Here is a 20,010-nt window from a genome sequence, read left to right on the forward strand (position 1 = left end):
CAAAGCCTTCACTTATGTGTCTTATTGTTTTCTTTAGAAACGTCTTCCTTAAGGGGCCTGATGGGCCTTTCGTTGGTAACTGGCCCAAACTACTATTTGACGGGCCTGCTTGCAAGTTGTAAATGTTTGAATGGTTGTAACTTTCCTTTCATTTTGTTGGTTGTCACTTTTCTTTACATTTTTTCAGTTCTTGTTTAGAATCGATATTCTGCTACGTTTTCGCTGCACGTCACTGGTTTATTATACCTTTTAGTGAAACCACAAATGAACAAAATTGTTATAATACCATCGCGTGTCTCTTCAAGAGCTGCGTTTAACTTAAGAAGCTTCGGAATGAAAATTACAGGTTACAATAGAAAAAACAGTTTTTACAATTCCAGTCACTACCTGCTAGCCACATGGACAGATTGCTAGTTATTCAGATCAAAATTAAATCGTAGGCCATACAGTAAAGTATTTATTTTTTATTATTACGAAACGTTTGACGCACCCCATTAATAGCTTACAGCTTGCTCTTAGGTTAAGTAAAAAATTAATTAAAATCAAAAATGATATTGTTCTCATTATTAAGCATCTTTGTATTATTACATGAAATGACCCAGCTTGGAAGCAAAACGGTTGGAATGTCAGTAAATCTAATAAAAAAAAATAAAGAGCCCAAAATGTAGATAGGCTACTAAACTCATGTTCGGCATGCATAAGTACATTTATAGCGGTAAAGATGAAAACAGTTTGTTTTTGAAACATTTGCTGAATATAAGTTTAATGTACATTTTGGACTCTTTACTTTTTTTTATTAGATCAACAAGTTGTTCTTTAGAAAGACTTTCAGCTTCCAAAGCAATAAATCCCCTCCCCCCTCGATTGTCAACATCGCCACGCTTCACCCCCTCAACATAACACAACAGGTTGAGACATGGCGCCTGCAAGGGATAAGGAGTGGCATCCAATGTTTTGCGATCTCTCCCAAGAGATGAGATGGATTCATACTGAAGGTCTTGCAACCGTGCCTAATTTTTTACTTAGTGTCTTATTAGATTTCGATCGTCAATTTATCGATTTTGCCTATTTTTGATCCTCTACCATCCTATGGGTCATTTTCCCCGTGGTTGGCGGTTGTTTGCAATGTACAAAGAAAGTAAACTAAACGTTATTAACTTGCGTACAGACGGGGCATTTTCTAAGCCAAATTTAGATGCAGTCCTGACTAGTTTTTAATACCTCGCTTACCTTAAGAACCTTTTGATTCAAACGCAAACGACGCGTTTCTATCATAATACAAATTATTGTGGCGGCCAGTAGCAAGCACATCTCACCATAATGTTTCTGTATGTTCGTTTATTGCTATTTTGGCATCAGACAGTAGAACAATGTGAAACATGCAAGACAATTGCTACAAACGTCATCGAAATACTTTCGGTGATTTTTCATAGAAACAACGTTAAACTGTCGTCAAAACTCGGTTCTATACTTGTACGAAGTTGAAACGATGATGTCATAATGCGAACTTGTACCAAAAAAGACAATCAACGAAAATAGATTTTGTTGAGTTGAGCGTCTGGCAGTACTTGTAGAAGTGAAAACAGTCAATTTTTAAAAGTATTATTGAGAAGAATACAAAGAAATACAAGCAGAAAGATAACAACACAGCCAAGGCTTATTTACAGAACAAGATAAATATGTCTGCACTAAAGCCGTCGACATCTAGTCAAATAAGATAAAGTAAAAAAAACACTAATACAAAGTATTTGATTTATTTCCAGCTAGCGAAATTAGACTTTTTTACATTGAATTGACTAGCAATGTCAAAAAGACCAATTTTCCCAGCTGGTTTATTTCAATGACACACGCCTTTCCAGACGGTCATGTCTTTGAAACGGAGAAATCACCAGGTGAAGCCGCTGGTATAGTCATCTCCATCTATCACCCAAGTTTAAGTACATTGGAGCACAAAAGAATATCTTTTGTTGGTCGCATGTTAAAAAAAGAAACAAACCGTTAAAAACACCGACATTTCATCACTAAGTTTAACAGGATTGTCACAGTAAATAAAAAGCAAAGAAACCGTGGATCTTCCAATTATACGCCGTGTAAAATTCCAAGTCAGAAAATCAGTACTTTTTCATATTGATTCAACGTCTGCATTTTTCTGGTTAGGACAACGTGGTTGCTTATCACTGAAAGCAAGATTCAGTACAAATAATATTGCTTCGAAATTACGACATGCTTTTGCACGTCGATGAATAGTCACCACACATAAATACGCAATGCTATGGTCGTTTCTCGTTGCTATGGGCGACTGGCAGTCACCATTTTTGTGGAAGTTGATTTTGCGCATTTCCCGAACGTTCAAGACTCATTGCAAAAAGCGCACACAGTGATCTATCGTACATCGAGTCAGCGCCAAAACGCGGCCGGCTTTCGGCTTCTCTGTTCCCGCACGGAATGTTTTTCACGTTGGGCTTGCTAGTCGGATCCTCCGGCTCTGGAGCAGCGGTTTTAATCGCGAAGAAGTTTCTCCACTTCATTTCGACGTATTCTCCTCCATCATGTTGTCGAGATTCATCTGCCATTCTTCCGGAAGACTATCATGAAGACACTGCATCTGCTCCTGACCCAACTTAGACTTATCATCAAGCTCTCGTTGCTCCATGATGAGTGCAGACTTCATCTTGATGTAATGCTCGTAATCAGCAAACTGTTCTTGGTCGAAGTAACCGGCAAGGATCTCAGACACGGCTTTCTGACGTCTGTCGATATTTTCTTTCAGTTGCTTGGCTTCGTTGTGCTGCTCAGTTAGCTTCTTTCGTTTTTCGCAAAGAATTTCCTAAAAAAGAAAATCATCCAAATAAAATTTGTGTCGTCTAAAATTCTATCTAAAATTCTACACATCTCAAAATACAGACTAAAACACATTTCTTCTTTAAAATTAATTGAATTTTATCTCAAAGGTCTTAAAATTTCGAGAGGAGCATAATCATAAAGAAGTTTTAGAAAAAACAATTAATGGTTACGTGAAAAAATATTGAAAAAAAAAAATTAAACACGTCTCTCTTGAAATCTAAGTGAAGACTTGGAAACCACGAAGAACACTTACCATCTCTTGCTTGTCAGCATCCGGAGGGAGCATTTGGATAGTGTTTTCCACTCTTGCCAATCTCCCGGACAAAGAGAGGAGGAGGTTGATGATCTTATCCACATCTTGAACAAAGATGTTGTATTTGTCCTGCTCCCTTGGAGTGCACACTTTTTTAGTCAGATCATGGACGTGCTTCCCCAAGCATTCATTCTCTCGCATCTCAACATCCAGGAGTCCTTTCATGCTCTCAAGTTCGGCCAGCTTCTCTTTGATGCTCAATACCAGTTCGATCTGAAGATTAAGAAGATGTTAGCAAAAAATTCATGCCAGAACTGATGTGGAGCCTTGTGGTTCACCACAGCTTTTACAATTACAAAACATGTTTATTAAAGTCGAGTTGACATATTTAAAATTAACGTTGATCAATTAAAAAGTAACCAAAAAAAGGATCAAAGAAGTTACAAATTAATAAATTCTTAATAAATTACGCTAAAAGGTAAGATTGTTGTGCAAATGCTAACATTTGATGAATGCAAAATATATGAATACAAAAAGATCAAAAATTACCTTCTTTCTATTAATATCTTCGAGGGTCTCCTGGTTTTCAATGGGAATTTCGCCTTCAGCAAACTTTTCTTTAACCAGGTTCAGTATTTTCGCTTTCGAAGCTGACGTCTTGTAGTAGGTTGATGAAGCAGGCAAGTTGTCGTGGCAGGATGTATCGTTTCTGTGGAAGAATGAAAAAGAATTAAATAATTGCTTATAAAAAAGGATTAAGTTTGATTAAAAAAACAAACATGCATGGTGGTTGACACCCATCAAGTAGAAGCAGGCAATTCAGTTTGTAGCCAAAACGGTGGCATCACGCACTCAGTAGATTCAAGCAATAAAACGTGTAACTTAAACTTCAATCAGTGTAGAGATTGCAGCAATAACAAATCATAAACGACATGCGAAGGTTTAGTTGAATCGTCATTTAGTATAGGTCTTTTCCAACATATTTTGTGTAATAACTCCGAAGTCACAAAAATAGTACAAACATGAAATCACATCACTTTGCGAAAATGATATTCAAAAATTCTCCAGCAAAGCAAAGCTGAGAAAGGAAATTCACCTTTTTTTCGACAACCGCCGTGTCGTTGTTTTGCGCCTGTTATTGTTGACATCAACAGTAACACAGCCTTGATAAGGGGGCTGTGAAGCCGGTAGGGGAGTCGGGGATGAGGGGCAAATATAAACAACTCGTGCTGTTCGCGGAGCCATCGTCAATATAAATAATTTCAAATTTTTAACAAAATATAAAAGTAGAAACTTTTCAATTTGTGTCGCTGGAAATATAAGAAGAATATTTAATCTTATCGCCCAAATAACGTTGACAAAACATAAACTGTGATCTGATCGAATAAGTATTACAAGTCGTTACAAGTTGCACGTAACAAAGATTTCTTGAAATGAAACTCCTCGCAAAATGACACCTAAAACTGTCTTATATGCTGCCATTTCCATCAACTCGATGCTTCTGCATTCATTAACAAAATATTTTAATTCGGTTTTTAAGATTTGAACTTGCTCCGGCCACACTGAGCGGCCGTTTCTGTTTTGGGAAACATCCACACACTCATTGCGCACAAGCCATGAAAAGCTTACTGACGATCACACCGATCGGGTCGACCAATTTATAGACACGAAAGAAAAAAAGAATTCAAGTTCTGAGATTTGCTTTGCGAGCTCTTGGAATCGAAGCGTTCGAGTTACGAAAGCGAGAAAAGCAAGCGAGAGAATTTCGCCAAAACAAGTTTCGCTCAAAGCTGTCAATCAAAAATTTTGTTCAGCCATCACAAGACCAAGAAATAATTGGAACAAAAATTTGCAGACAATAGTTTTAAAGTGAAAGAAAAAGTGACAAACGTTTTGTTTGCTTACTTCTAACAGAACGCTTCCACAAACGAATTGACCGTGTGACTGAATGGTTACTTTAACACTTGGTTAAAATTTGAAAAAAAGTTACTCAAAATAACCAATTTTTAAAAACAAAATATGAAAGGAAACGCAATATTCATCTTCTGACGGCGTCAACCGACAACAATACTCCGAAAATTTTCGCATGAAAGTCTGTGATACCCATCTACTATTCCAACTATCCGCTCACAAAACACAGACGAGCTGAATCATGGCAAAGGCACCGCCTCGCACGCAATCCTGCTGCTATGTAACAATAACATCATCGATGTGGAAAGTCTATTACAAAACGAATGGGTTGATAACCGGGTGTAGAAGATCAATCAAATTTTCCAAATCTTGCCAGACTGTAAATCAGTCAATTTTTACACGTCCGTAGACGTTGAATGAATGTAAAAAGCGACTGACTTGCTGTCTGGCCAGATTGCAAACTTGGAAAGTTTGGTGAAAGAAGCATTTTGTTGAAAGTTTCGTGCCACCTACAGCTGTGACGTCAATGCAACACCCAGAGCTGGTTTCGCTTGAGCTGGAAGTTTCGTAACTTTGGCAGTCTTGCAAAGACAGGAGGTTACACTTCATTAAACATTGGCACTGGTTGAATTTACATATTTGCATGACAAGCATTGATTTAAAACGTCCAACTGCAGTCCGCAGATGGCATTGAATTGCGTTCTCATATGTTTATCCATGTATCACGGAGTTATCTGGTTATGAACGTAAAAGTTGGGCTACTCTCGTAAAACCAGATTTAAACACTCCAATCCTTTAAATTCCGTGGTTAACCATACGCAGCACAACACTTCTACACAGTCAAAAAATCAGCCTGCTGAATGCAGTTGCATTCTTTTAAATGTTTATTTGCGTTGCTTTATCATAAATAAACAAATGATTTCTGAAATGAAAAAAAATGCACGTAATTTTGCATTTAGGTAAGGATAATGGAAAGATCATATGAATATGATTTGTTTCATGAGACATAATGGGATAATGATGTGTTGTGATCATGAATAACCTGGTAAAATGTCATTTTCATAGCATCCAAGCTTGCGCTTGAAAGTTGAAAGTTTAAATCAGTGAACGGGAAAGCAAGGAAACTTGGCGTCCACTTTCAAGAGTGTCACTACACGTCTTGTCAAAACGCAGCCGCGTGCTCTGGGCCAGTGTCGAACCGATATCCTTTCGAGTGTCGGTCATCAGGTCTCACCATTCAGCCACACAGCAAACATAACACTCATAGAAGCGTAGTTCAAACTTTTATATGTTTGAGAGCAAACGAAACATATGAGACGACGCATTACCTTGTCATCACAAATGACAGTCGATGTTTGCAGACAACAAATCTTATAATGCTCCGGCACACGACCTCGCTAGCCGTCATAATTCCAGCCAGCAAATCAGTCCTCAAAAAAGGACTTGATAGATAGAGTCCTCAAAAAAGGACTGATTATTCCTATCAAAGGAAACATACACAACCATAATTGAATAACTCGCTCCGTGCGCGGTGGTGGCAGGAAATACAAGTTAAGAGGTCGCTGCGTAATGGCTCCAGAGAACCACATTCTTGGGCTAAGTGTGGAAAGTATAATCAGCAACAGGCGGCAGTGCAGTCAGGGTTAATCACTCGGCCAAGACACAAAACCTCCGGCAGGATTCAAACAATGCAAATTAGATGCCAAAACATGGCACTCACAATTACCCAATGCATAATTTACCACAATGCAATCTAGCAATATGGCTAGAAGAGTGAATCTGAATATGTATGTTACATGTTTACAGCCGTATCGCGTGGTGTATAAAGAAAGCAGTTAGTTGAACCTTAGATGTGTGGCACATTGCACCCAGTGCGAGGTTGTCATGGAATGTCATGCACTCTATGAAACAGCAATTTCGTGAACCACAAAAACTACACATTTTTATATCCACCGAATAAAATGTCTAAATTAAAACAAAATCAAATAATTTTTGGGTTGCAGAAACAAACACTGCGGTGTTAAGTGCGTACAAAGCGAGACACGGAGCTTTTCATAGAGAACCAGCGCACGCACAGTCCAACTTTCGAGCGTTTAAACAAGGCATTGGCATTCGTGAATTACGAACGGCAATGCAGCAGGAATTTTGACCCTGAGCGCGATAGAGTTGTGGCACCAAGCTAGACGCCAATGCGTCCTCACACGATACCGACGATAAGCAAAGTGGTATCACTCAACACGAAACTACAATGACAAACGTCCTTGGAGAAGCACTTTACGTTAGTTGTGTGAGAAAACAAAACTTCGCTGAAAATATTCTCAGATAAAAAAACATAAGTGTAGTGTTTCAACGTTTCATCCTCTGTTGGCAAGCGTAATCTTCTCAGAAACAGCAAAAAACGTAAAATTGTGCTCTGGCCGCCACAAACAAGGAAAGTAAAACAATGAGTTCATCTGAGCAAATCAGTCTTCACCATTAATAAATAACTCAGGTCGTAAAAATTGTTCATTTTAGAAACATTTTTGCCTGAAAATGTGTGACATCTTGTTAGTTAGTCAGCTTCACACATCCACGTGTCTGTAACGTCTCCAGACGTTAAATTAACGTAAAAACGGCTGGTTTTCTGGATTCAATAATATCATATAATCGAATTCAGAAACAGCATATACAGCCAAACAAGACGTCACCATCAGTGACGGTCACGAGTGAGTCAAAACAAACATTGAAAAAAAAATCCAAACTTTTTAATGTTTGAGAAAGTGCCATATTGACTTGTTATTAGTTCAATTTGAAGTGGAACTGAAAACCTGTGCATCACTGACATTTTTGTGGGCTAAAATAAGTTGCAAATGAGCAGGTATGACTTCAAATGGGGATGACTAACCCCGAATTAAGCCAGACTTATACACCCATTGCAACAACATGTACTATGTGGTTATTTATAACTTAAATGGAAGTGATGAAGCATCTGGCATCATTAGAATGTGCGACCCTTGGCAATAATAACTATCTTTCAGTTCATTAACGCCACAAAATTTCATGTAACTTCTCGTAATTGACTTGTAAAGCTGTCTCAAATGTTCAATAAAAATCGCTGAGAAAAATCGCCAAAACATGGTTCATAATTCAATTCGAAATATGAAAGCAGCAAATGTTAGCACTGCTCTACGTAAGCTCAGATTGGCGACGAAGCAATATGTAAAAAGCTAAGTGGGGTATACATAAAGCTGTTTGTTCAAAATGTAGCAAATGATTCCACAGATCTATTTTTTGTTTCTTCAGTATGTGATTCATCAACAACGCAAGGAGAGGAAGCTCGGGAGAGAAAGTAAAACTTGGAAATAATTAAAAAAAATAAAAATTTTATGACGTTGGTTTAACTAAAAAGGACTTATGTTTCAAACTAATAGTTACATAACAATTGAAGTGGTAATCCGTGAGACTTGGGAAACTAATTAAGTGAAAGGTGGGTTAGGTTTCGGGATAATTCGGTAATGCATCCGAGATTTTGTAAGTTGAATCCCGGCTCTGCTGATTTAATGTTGCGCAACACTGCTGGGCTGGTATTCTTAGCCAAAGCATCAATCCTTTTTTTCTGTTTTAGTTGAATCAATGTGAAAAAAGAACTGCTTTGTTGGCTGGTTTCTTTGCTAAGTTCAATGCTTATGAAATCACTGGCAAAAACGCCTTCACGGTTGACTGTACAAACTTTTAGAGCAAAAATTTGCATTCTTGGCTGCAAAGGTTTGAAATGTTGGCCAGTTTATCACATTTGAAGACTTCCTCCACCTTTTAGCTTGTTTACCCCAAAACGCCAAAGAAAATAGGCTAATGAAATATCAACACTTTTAAGAAATTAATAAAAAAAATTTAGTAAAAGCGTTTGTTCTACCTCAGGGATGGCGAAATAATTATGGCCATAATCTAGAATCTAGCTTTCACCGGCATAGCATTTCTTTAATTCAACGTACTTATTCTACTGTTTGCTATTGCTTGGACGGACTGAGTAAATTTTTGTATTTGTTTGTTGAATATTTTCTGTATTTGGCGTATTCTTTGATTTATTCACTATACGATGAAGTACAGAATGCAGAAGAAATAAACACGATGGAGGTGAACAGTTATTGACTTTTACCAATTTAAAATGTAATTTTTAGTTCGTTTCGGTTAGTTGTACTGATGAGTCCTAATCTATGAAAACCGCGGTTCTGCAAAAAAAAAATTGAAATACTGTTGTGAGTGATAGGCTAGCCAAGCCTTAGCCGAATGTTTTAAGGTTAAACTTTGAAAAAAACTATGGATTTGTTTTCCTTTCAGAAAAGAAATGGGCTGACACAACACGTGCTGGTGCCATGTCAATGCTATATAACAAGGGTGTCATGAAAGAATTGGTGTACCACTGATGAGACCAGCCCCACGGCCGAAACACGGTGCGCACTGCTAAGCTTGCCTTGTACACTCGAGTGTAGAACATTTCAAATATGCATGAACAATACAGATGTGTTCAAACCGCGGTCTAAGCTAACAAGCTCTTGCTTTTGAAGATAAATGAAGCTGCTGCATCAACCAATGAGAAGTCAGTCACGATCTGACGCCAGTGTGTCTTCAGGAATTGGCTGTTTCAGCAACAACGGGCATGGTGGTTAGGGGTGGTCAAATAGCACGATAGGAAGCAAGGAGCCGCAACTGAACGAGAGATCATACTTACAAGCTTAGCTTATCTCCAGAATACAGGTCCTTTAAATGACGTCATAAATATGGTCTGGTTGACACAAATTGAGATATCTGACAACCAGGAGCGAGTAGTCACAAAAAAACGTCACTTTAGATTGAAAAAATATAAAGAAAAGTATAAAACACTGTCAATTTTAGTTTTGCGTTGATTTAAATAGAAGAACGAAAGCGAATTAGATCTGCTTTTTATTTTTACATAATCATTGAGTATATGTCACTCTTGACGAAAAGCTTGAGTGATCGTGACTGATAAAAGAACATAAGTCCACCACATAATCTCTAAAAAGCTCATTGGAAAAACGACAGGATGAGAGCCAATCAATCAAAGCTGCTTGCTAACGACAAAACAAAGTCTGTTGATAACGCTTCAGGTATTCAAACTGGAAATAAGTGCGTTGCAATCACTAAAATACCTCAGTTTTGAGAACAATTCTGAGGATCGTTTTGTTATAAACAGCTACGCAATCCACTTGATATAAAACATGCCAACACGTTTGAAAAGTTGCAATTACGCTGCCACAATGACATCAAGGAGTGGCCGCTACCCTAATGCGTCAAATGCATATTTGACCAACAAGAGGAGGCCATATTTCTGTATAACATGGTAGACGTGCCACGTTCTGCGGGCGCAATGTTTACAAATGTTGTTGCATTTGTTTGTGTTGGGTTCATATTCAGGAGTGGTTTGATGGAAGCATAAACTAACTACTGTTGCAATTGCAGGCTTATCGATTTAAGCGTCCAAGAAAGCAACAGCTTGATTGCAGATTCAATTATTTAACGTTAAAAAAACGTTAACTTGAATATATTGCACTTTATTATTGAAGAAATCAAGTCATATGTTCTGAAAAATAATGTACAAATTTAGAGACGATTCCATTCATATGAAAAAATTCATTACTATGTTTCTGACGTTTTATTTTGATTTTCTCTGCATCGCTTCCAGATTGCCAGAGGCAGACAAAACGTAAATAGACGAAAAATTCCTTCAATCCAGAAAAAACGCTCATGACGTAGAGGCAACCTAGCAAGAAAAATCGGTTGTTGTTGCATTCATTCAACGTTTGCAGAAGCTGAATCAACGTAAAAAAACGATTTTTCTAGAAGAGAATGGAGTTTGTTTTTCCTTGCAACAACGACGTTGAAAACTGGAATCTTAATCAGTTTGCCCAAAAACAGAAGTCACTTGTTAAAGTGTGTGATGTACATAAGATAAAGGTTAGTGTGTGCCCTGAAGGTTGACGCAATAAGAAGAAACTCTGCACTCAGTTACTGTCTGAAAAAGAAATCGACCAAAACAAACCTAAGATTGAAATGAGAGCGAATCAAGAGATTCTTGTAAAAGTTAACCTCGGCTTGGTATTTCGAAAAGGCAGCGATAAAGATCTTTCGTGCTGTTCTTTTGGTTATTTAAGTGGAAAAATATTGGTGGAAAACGCTTTTCTCGATCCGAAACTTGTCACTACGGTTTAATGTAAATGTTGTGATCCTGTTCACAGTCAAGCGTGATCACAGCTAATCGAAAATAATTCTATTAATTTAACGTTATCAGAAGTTTAATAGGCATCACATTCCGCTCTGTCGCTAAATTCTGAGCTTTCAGGGAATTCCCAAATCGTTTCACCTTGGTCCGCCATTCATGTCAACAACATTAATCACTGCAGCAGCAATTTCATCCCAATACCTTTGCCAACAGTGACAACACTTTGCGGCATAAAATTCACATGACGTCATTTTATTAGAAGTGGGTCACCAGATAGGGTTGAGCTCGCTAAAAATACCCCATACACTCATTTGTAACGGTGACAGGGTGAAATTAACCGTGTATGGGCTCAAAATAGAAATAATTAAAGTTTACCCAAGCGGTGTGAAAATGACAAAGGACTTGAACGTGTTATGATGCCCACCTGCCAATCCTTAATGATTTATCAACAACCCAGTTGGCGAAAGCGTCCACAACGAAAGGAGCGGGTTTTGCTGGCAGGGAAAGGGGTGCATGATTGAGATAAACGAGGGCAACAGCTTACGTCCTGGTGAATTAACAAACCCAACGCTAGCATTGCGTCACGTTACGTTGTAGAACTGTGTTCTTCATCGAAGGAAGAAAACTTATTAACCTTAAAATTGTTACGAAATGAGGTTGATCGTGCAACACGGTTGGTCTTCCAAAAATGACTGACTTCTTCATAAGGCCATAACCTATGATCACGATCGCTAGGATAAGAATGTATAAAGTACAAAACTACAACCACGTCTAAATCACGAAATAACACAATTTCAGGGAAACAACTGCGATGTTAAGGTAAGCACCTGGAAAATAATGAAAAAAAAAGATAAAAAATCTGCTTCGCTCAAAGCCAGCGTTTATATATGAACACGATAGGAAAGCTCATATTTGTTGTCGAAGAAAATTTGTTACCTCGAAAAAATAACAAAACACGACTGCAATGCTGATCATGTTCGTTATATGCAAACCAGTTTAATCCAAGCCTGATCCTAACTAATCTTCGAATTTACAAGAAGCATCACTTCAGTGGTTGATGGAAAGTATTTTTCTCATCACCTATTGTTAATGGCTGTCCTGTAAGCGACCATCAACTCTACACGGTTAGAGTCCACGATTTGACCGCTAACCAGAAGAGGCTAGTACTTTGTTCCACAGACGACAGCCTGAGTCTACTTGCTGAGGTCATGGCCTTCTGTAACGATCACGCCTATCGGGTTAATGTAGCAGCTTTATTTTGAAAATTTGATGGCAAAATAATCGGCTTCCACAGCGGTCGAAAGTTAGCAGGTAGACAGCGTTCAAGCCGAAAATAATCAAGGTTAATTTTTAGGCGTGTGCGGAACGTGTTACGGCTGCCTAGTTCAACCGGTCGGCCAGAAGTCATTTATTGGCAGGAAAGTTCACATAAAATAAACAAACCAATGGAAAATTAAGTTGAAAATAAACAAGCAAGGTCAAGTTGTGAGTCAATTGAAAGATAATCAAAATCAAACTGTTGAAAACTGATTAGAAATTCAACAAAATATAAGAACTAAGCCAGCAAATTAGTCTTTTTTAGATCGATGCAACGTCTGTAAACAATGTAAAAAAAAAGTCTGATTTACAAGCTCCAAAATCGCGCCTTTTCACACCGATTTAACGCCTCTGTCGTCAAATGGAAAAAAGCGGAACAAGTTTGAAGTGCCTTGTTTGCTGCAAAGTGAAGAAAAATCAATTGAAGAAAATAAATCGATTGTTGCAATTTTCACTAGTTTATCACTTTCAGGAAGATTTAAAATCAACAAATGATCGCTAAAAGTGTCCACTACACACAGCAGAAGAGGTGAAAATGTTTGCAAAACAAATTCAAGACCAATCAACCATATCCACAACAAACGAATTGAGAAAAAAGTTGAAAAGTGACTTATTGATCAAAATCAAAGGTGCAAAACGGAAATGATTAGATTTGGGGCAACGTCCCTATACCTGAAAGCCTGTGAATATAGACAGGAGCGATATATCACGTTGAGTAATCTCTCTGTTGGTACCGGCCGTACATTTTGGTCTCTCGCGCTGTGAGAAAATGAAGTTGAAGTAAAAAATTAAGGTCAGACACAATTTATCAGCTAACGTGTCAGAGTTAACAATTTCCCACGCTCATAGTTGAGTAGTTAACTCGATCTGACTATTTTGGATGATCTCACAAATCTAACATTGAAGCCAGGTTTGGCTATCACAAGTACTAAGAATAATGTAATGCCTCAGCTAGAAAAGTTGGTTATACATCGATTAAACGTTCGCAGACGTTAAATCAACGTAACAACAATTAATTTAGCGAGCTTCCTAAACACATACGGTTAGCTTATCAACCGTATTGTTAATTAGGTGAGCTAGACCTAGTCATCATTAATTTCTAGGAAATGAGATGATGAAATAGTTCCATACCTGCGATGTGAGTGAAATATCGACTTGGTATGATTTAAGATTTCCCTGACTCAACTGACGACAAGCAAAACTACCTTAAGCGCAATGTGTCCCCAGATATGACAACACCTCCTACCCAAAAAGCAAATCAATTCTTTTTTACATTGATTCAACGTTAAGTAATAGGTATCCGAGATTTAAGTATTTTACAACAGATAGCATCTTGCTTAGAGGAAAATTGCTAAACAATTCGTGAAGGTAATCGACATATTGACTAAAGTATTGCTGCGGTAACAACAACATTCAGCATGAAGCTATTTCACAGGTGTTCCAGAACATGCTTTCACATTAGCCAATTAGCCATGATCGCAATAATGACCATAGCTCTGTTTTATCACAGTTAATTCAGCGTAAGTTGATGCTGTGGGATGATAAATCTGACCACAAACGGTTGAATCGAAGCAAGGTTAAAAAAGTTGAATTTCAGATTGCATGCTAATTGACATATGTTGTTCTGCACGTAGCATATGAACAGCACACTTCAAAACATACAAAGTCGTTAAATTACATTCAACATGTTGTCAGGTCCTTCGCTTTGTCACCACCAATGTAATCAATGCCATGAAACAGCTTTATCACTTCAACCAAGCGAAGAATACGTCAAAGGGTATGAAGTGTCGTGTTCTATGCTTGAAAAAAACATAGAGCATAACTAGCCCTCACGTGGACCATTCTAGAAGAATTCAGCAGATTCTAAGTTTTTTGGTAACAATTGTACTTGTAGATGTTGCAGTTGCATCATTTATGTAGTTTTAGTTTTGAGGGATAGTGAGAAGATTTATTCAGTCAAAGTTTTTTTTTTCAAAAAGAACTAGTTGTTTTAATCTAAGTGCAACAGTGCTTTTGGAAAGGTGGCTTGCATTCTCGGTCATTTAAACAGCCGGAAATGACGCAAATGAAAAGTGTAATGGATTCACACCTGGCCTGCTTATGCCAACCTGCGTCATTATTCGTTGAACTTAGCAGTCGTGGACACCATCGTCCCATAACCAAAAGGATTCATTTTAAGACCAGGTAGGAACAATTGCAACGCAACGAAGTTATAGAGATGTAAAAACGACTTTCTCCGCTGCAAAAGATGTGAAGTAATTTGAACATTTTGTGGCAAGATTTTAGCTGATGTGGATTTGCGATTTTAACTTCACTACCGCAAACTCCTTGCATCCCAGCAATGACAGGACCGCTATTGGCGAGAATTGACAAATTTTTTGGAAATTACCGAAAGAATCTGCGTCATTTCGCGTTCTCAAATGTTGCACTGATGTCAAAGTGAAGCTATTTTGGAAAGAATACCATCTGGAATGATATTGGCTCGTGTACTGATGAGTCAATTTATTGCAAAAATTTTAACAACCTTGGAAAGAACCGGGAAAGAACACGGTGGTCTGTCGCTTCGTAAAGAAAATCTTGCAATTGCTGACAAGCAAAATGTTGATTCATCACCGCGAAAAAACGCGTGTTTTAAAGATGATGTGGGAAATATATGACCGTATCTTCTGCATAAAAGATAGCATTGGCCTTGAACGCTAATATGATACTGAATCAATAAAGTTCTACAAGTAGCAAATTCATCACTTTCCAAAGCCCCACGCATTCCTGGCAGTCATTTTCGCATTACTGCGCGAGGGAATTTCACAGTTCGTTGCTAATTCTACGAGGCCGTTCTGCATATCCGTTCATGTTCTCCCAACGTCAAGTGCAAGTTCTCACAAAATTGTCACAGTCGGATTGATATCGGAAGTTAGAGAAATGACAGCGTTTGTTCACAGTGACCCAGCTTTGAAACAATGTGGCGTTACTAAATATAACGCCAACAAACCCAATCTCAAGAAATCCGGAGAAGAAATTGGAGAGAAATTGCGAGTTTCTTAAATGAATCAGTAGCCATAAAAAGATGCAAGGTCAGTAATTATGTCACTTCAATTGAAGTTATGGAATTTGGGGGCAATGAGCAATAATAATATTAGGTGTTTTTTATAGCCCTCATATGCATCGCAAGATGTGCGTTGTTAGCGCATTACAAAGCAGACAGTTTCAGCGTGGCAGTCACGGAGTACAATCCAGTACTCCAGTTGCCAAAAGTTCTCCATTTGACGTCAAACATAAGAACCAGGCCAGCAAAATTCGTGCTTTTTGCAATGATCCAACGTCTGCAAACGTTAGTTATTTCTTTATTTTCAGCACACAACCAATGGAGAACCCTTTCGGCGAGCTTTAAGGGGTGGTTGTGCTAGCCGGAGAGCTCCAAACGCTCCCAAGGTTATTGAAATGTGGAACAATTTTTTTCTAGCGTTAATTTACTGAACAGAGCGATAGGTTATTTGCAACGTTTGATACTCAGAACCGTCAAAAACATCGTCGCGTACGGCCTGCCGCTGCCCTCAGGGCTCAATTGGCCAGGTGCCGCCTGAAACTACGCCGAGCCTGCTCGAGAAGCACACGGCAGATGACCAGAGCTCCGATCGGTAGAAACAGTGATTTTTATAGCCGTCTGATGACAGGGAGACAAGCAACACGTCAAGATCGTGTCTGATGCATTTGCTTCGTCGCCATACTGACAAGTTCCCATACAAGTTTGGCTGGTCATTTCTGAAGAACATGGAAACAAATTTAGTGATGCGCTATTTCTGTTTCTCCGTGTGTCACCAAACGAGGAGGAATACAAAAACACGCGTTTCCACCTCACAATGTACCTAAACTCCATATTTCCTTGGAGTCAACCACACAAGGTTGATAGGAAACTGCCAATGGCTCTGTTCTTTAAGGTTTTAGCAATACCTTGACCGTAAGAGTAACAAAATCGTCTTTTTACATTGATACAACGTCTGAGATGTAAAGAAAGAGGGCGAATTTCGTCAGTAATACCATGATCATCCCCCCAACGTCAAGCAACCATCCAAGGCACGGCGGCAATAAGCTGAAGATAAAGTTAATGAACGATGTGTTTGAAAAATCAGAACGCACTTGAGAAATAAAGAGAAAATCACATTGCTATATTTTCTAGTAATGTAACGTTGTGCAAACGTTGAAAGCAGACTGTCCTGCTCATTCAGACGTAAAATTTGAAGATGCATGAAATCAAATGTCTCCTCGGCTCGTTGAAGAAACAATGACAAAGCAATTGAAGGGAAGGAGTGCAAGAGAACATCTCACGAAAACCTTGCAATCTCTATTGTAAAGACTTCATAATTATAATGCTCATAGATTCCATAACGCCCAGGTCCTTGAAATCGGCAAATAGACGGTTTAATTTATTAACTTGTCGCCCATTGCGCTTCAAATCAAATTCAGCTGTCAACTGATTTTGTTTATAAAGAATGTGAAATTAAGTAGTGCAAACGGCCTTGAAATAAAAAGAATTTGCAGGCGATTGACGCAAGTAGGGCCTGATTAGCATTCACTAATTGGTAGCTACAAGGTCTGCGCTTGCACGAGTGGATCTCGCTACTTGTTAATTAGAGAAATATTATAATACAAGAAATATTTATCAATTTTTGCATGCCACAGAACATATGTCAAACGCATAATTATCATCGAAATTGCATGGTTATTGAAATTGTGATTAACTGATTAGTAAAGTACTTAATTGATATCATGCAGATGTTTCGATGGAGTTAAGCGGAAAAGGTTGCCCAGCAAGATCTTTGTATTTGCGCCATGTCGTGCAGAGATCACTCATCCCAGCCAAGAAATCAGTCTTTTTTAACATTGATTCAACGTCTGAAAACGTTGAATTTTGTAGATTTACTGGCTGGGATCATGTTGACAGAAGGTTTGAAGATGGAAAGATCAATATATCAGGAGAGGTCGTTCTGTGGAATGGGTTTCAGTCAGCACGCCTTCACTGGTGCCCCTTACTCAGTTAAAAAAACGGTCTTTTTACAATGATTAATTCATATTTTTTACCTACGTTTACAATATCCGCAGACGTTAAATCAATGTAAAAGCCTCGGGTTTCGTAACTGGGATCATGACAGAAGTGAAAGTGTGATTGTGGACAGAGTTGAGGAAGAGTTATCACGTGTGAGTGACAAGCTGTAGTTGCTGTTGTCGTCGTCATGTCCATGTGTTGGTTGGTGAGCATAAACAAACGGCCGATGTTGCCACGCTTAATGATGGACAGTAGGCAGTAGCTTTACGACTCTACAGTATTAAAAGGTCTTGTCGATAGTCTGCAAATTTCTCTGAATTCAAGCTTTCGTGGAAAATCTAATTATATCAAATTGTTTTTTTGTTATTTGTCGTTTCTTGTCGTACATAGAATTGCACGTTTCGGGTATAAAGATGCAAAAGATTAGACGATTAACATTGTTAGGGTATGAGTTCGACATAGAGAAAAACAATATCGACTTCTCTGAAGGGTTACTCATTGGTGGGTCCCAACGCTTATCACGCGAAATGCAGACCAAGGTGAAGAAAATGTGTTTAACTATTTTATTGTTATCTTCGATTCTCTTCAACAAACACGAGTCATCGTACTGATCTTGAGAGATACGCCGTCAGATTGTGATCCTGATAGCGCCGATGTGGATGGCCTTTTGGCAGTCGAAAACGTTGACTAATACATCGAAATAAAAAGGATTGTTTTGCACTCGAAGTAATTGATTAGTCGGTGGTTTAGCAATAGATGTTCAGATGATCAATGAATGCTTTGTTGAAGCGGGGAGTTAGTTGAAAAATGTATGATCCTTGACAGCAAAGTAGTCCTTTTTTACTAATATTTCAACGTGTGGGAACGTTAAATCAATGTAAAAAATGTGGATTTGTTTGTGTAGGAAGCGGAAACATGCTGAGGCAAGGCTTTCGTGCAAAAACTTAGTATGGAAACTTGTAAATTTCCAGACCAAAAAAGCTCCATTGTTACGTTAAGTAAACGGTGGCGACGGTGCAATATGACAAACGGTAAATTGTTAACAGTATGTCAGCTGTTCACTAGCAACAAACACACCCCTTTTTCACTTGGTTGTTTGGCGAAGCTAGCCACGTGGCAATGCTTGCAATTTCAAGAATTCACACGCAAGTTAAAAAATTCGACCTTTAAAAAGAACCCCAAAATTCGAAAACAACAAAATGTCTACACTTTAATTAACCGGGTGGAATAACCAAGTGTTCTTCAATGCTGTTCAGAAATGGTTTTATTGCACACACTTCATGATAAAGAGCTTTGGTAGAGAGTTTGCTTTGTTGTACTACAGACATACATTTCAAGTACATGCAAAAAAGATGAAGACAAAATATAAGCTCGATCGACTGTTTCAGCTGTGGCTCTGGCAAGTTAATTGAGCAAGTCATTCTCAATCTCCTGTCTTTGCACTTGCAATGATTTCAAGTATCGGGATCAGACGTTGACGCGACTCAAAAAGAGAAACCTTTGTCAAATAGATATTTGTTTCAAACTGGAAAAAATAGATAGTTGCCAAGACCACGTTACATCAGGGTTGCCAACCTGTCTTCACCAAAAAAAGCCAGACCTAGTCACAAAAAAAGCCTAAAAAAAGCCAGAAGAAAATAGCTGAAAAAGCCAGTATAAAATAGCTGAAACAGCCAAGAAAAAGCCAATTAGTATTCATTAAACATACACATATAAAAATTGCACAACCAAATAGTGTTCCACCGAACTTTGACTTCAGCGACAACGCAGAAATATAGTTAATGAAAAGACAAGCAACTAGAAAATTTTCTCGTTTCGGCTTCAAAACGACATTCGGTCGGACACTACAACCAAATATAAGTTAGAAATTACTGCTCCGATTGACGCTGACTGAATTTTTTTTCTAAAAAAAACGGGAAAGATAAAATTAAGCCAAAAAAAGCCAAAATTATGTTGGCTTTTTATTAAGTTGACAAAAAATCGATGAAACACGAAAAAAAGCCAGAAAAAGCCTAATTTTTCTGGCTTTTTTTATTTAAAAAAAATAAGCCAAGGGAGTTGAAAAACAGCCAGATTCTCAAAATCTGGCTTCAAAAAAGCCAAATTGGTCACCCTGCGTTACATGGACTTTACAAGGGCCACTGTTCTCAAGATAATATGTCACTGATATGAAGACACTCACTTCATTTGTCATTATTTACCAAACAAAAAACTTGAAGCAAAAACAGCTGCCAACAATTCTCCAGGCAAGCCTACACGACCTTTGCAATGTTGGTCAAGCACAAATGGTTCACAACAAACTAACTTGTTCGCTATTTTCACGTTTGATCATTTATTTATTGAAACATTTTACAGCCTTGAACGCAAATCACCAGAAAAAAAGCCAAGTTTTTGCATTCAATCATTTCAACCGCAATTCAGTTGAAG

At 38.2% G+C, this 20,010-nt stretch overlaps 1 protein-coding gene across 1 annotated transcript in view; it reads right to left on the minus strand.

The window, feature by feature from the left end:
- Positions 1–1,318: 1,318 nt before the first annotated feature.
- The window catches only part of LOC145782856 (uncharacterized), a 79,602-nt gene continuing 60,910 nt past the window's right edge, over positions 1,319–20,010 (minus strand). Inside the window, exons 23-26 of the mRNA XM_082594621.1 lie at positions 13,215–13,301; positions 3,647–3,806; positions 3,098–3,370; positions 1,319–2,827 (exon numbers count right to left, since the gene is read on the minus strand). Of these exons, the coding sequence (XP_082450747.1) occupies positions 2,525–2,827; positions 3,098–3,370; positions 3,647–3,806; positions 13,215–13,301 (823 nt within the window). The 3' untranslated portion in view covers positions 1,319–2,524. The remainder of the gene's footprint in view (positions 2,828–3,097; positions 3,371–3,646; positions 3,807–13,214; positions 13,302–20,010) is intronic.

This window comes from Aplidium turbinatum, chromosome 14 (assembly GCF_918807975.1).
Source record: "Aplidium turbinatum chromosome 14, kaAplTurb1.1, whole genome shotgun sequence".
Taxonomy (NCBI): Eukaryota; Metazoa; Chordata; class Ascidiacea; order Aplousobranchia; family Polyclinidae; genus Aplidium; species Aplidium turbinatum.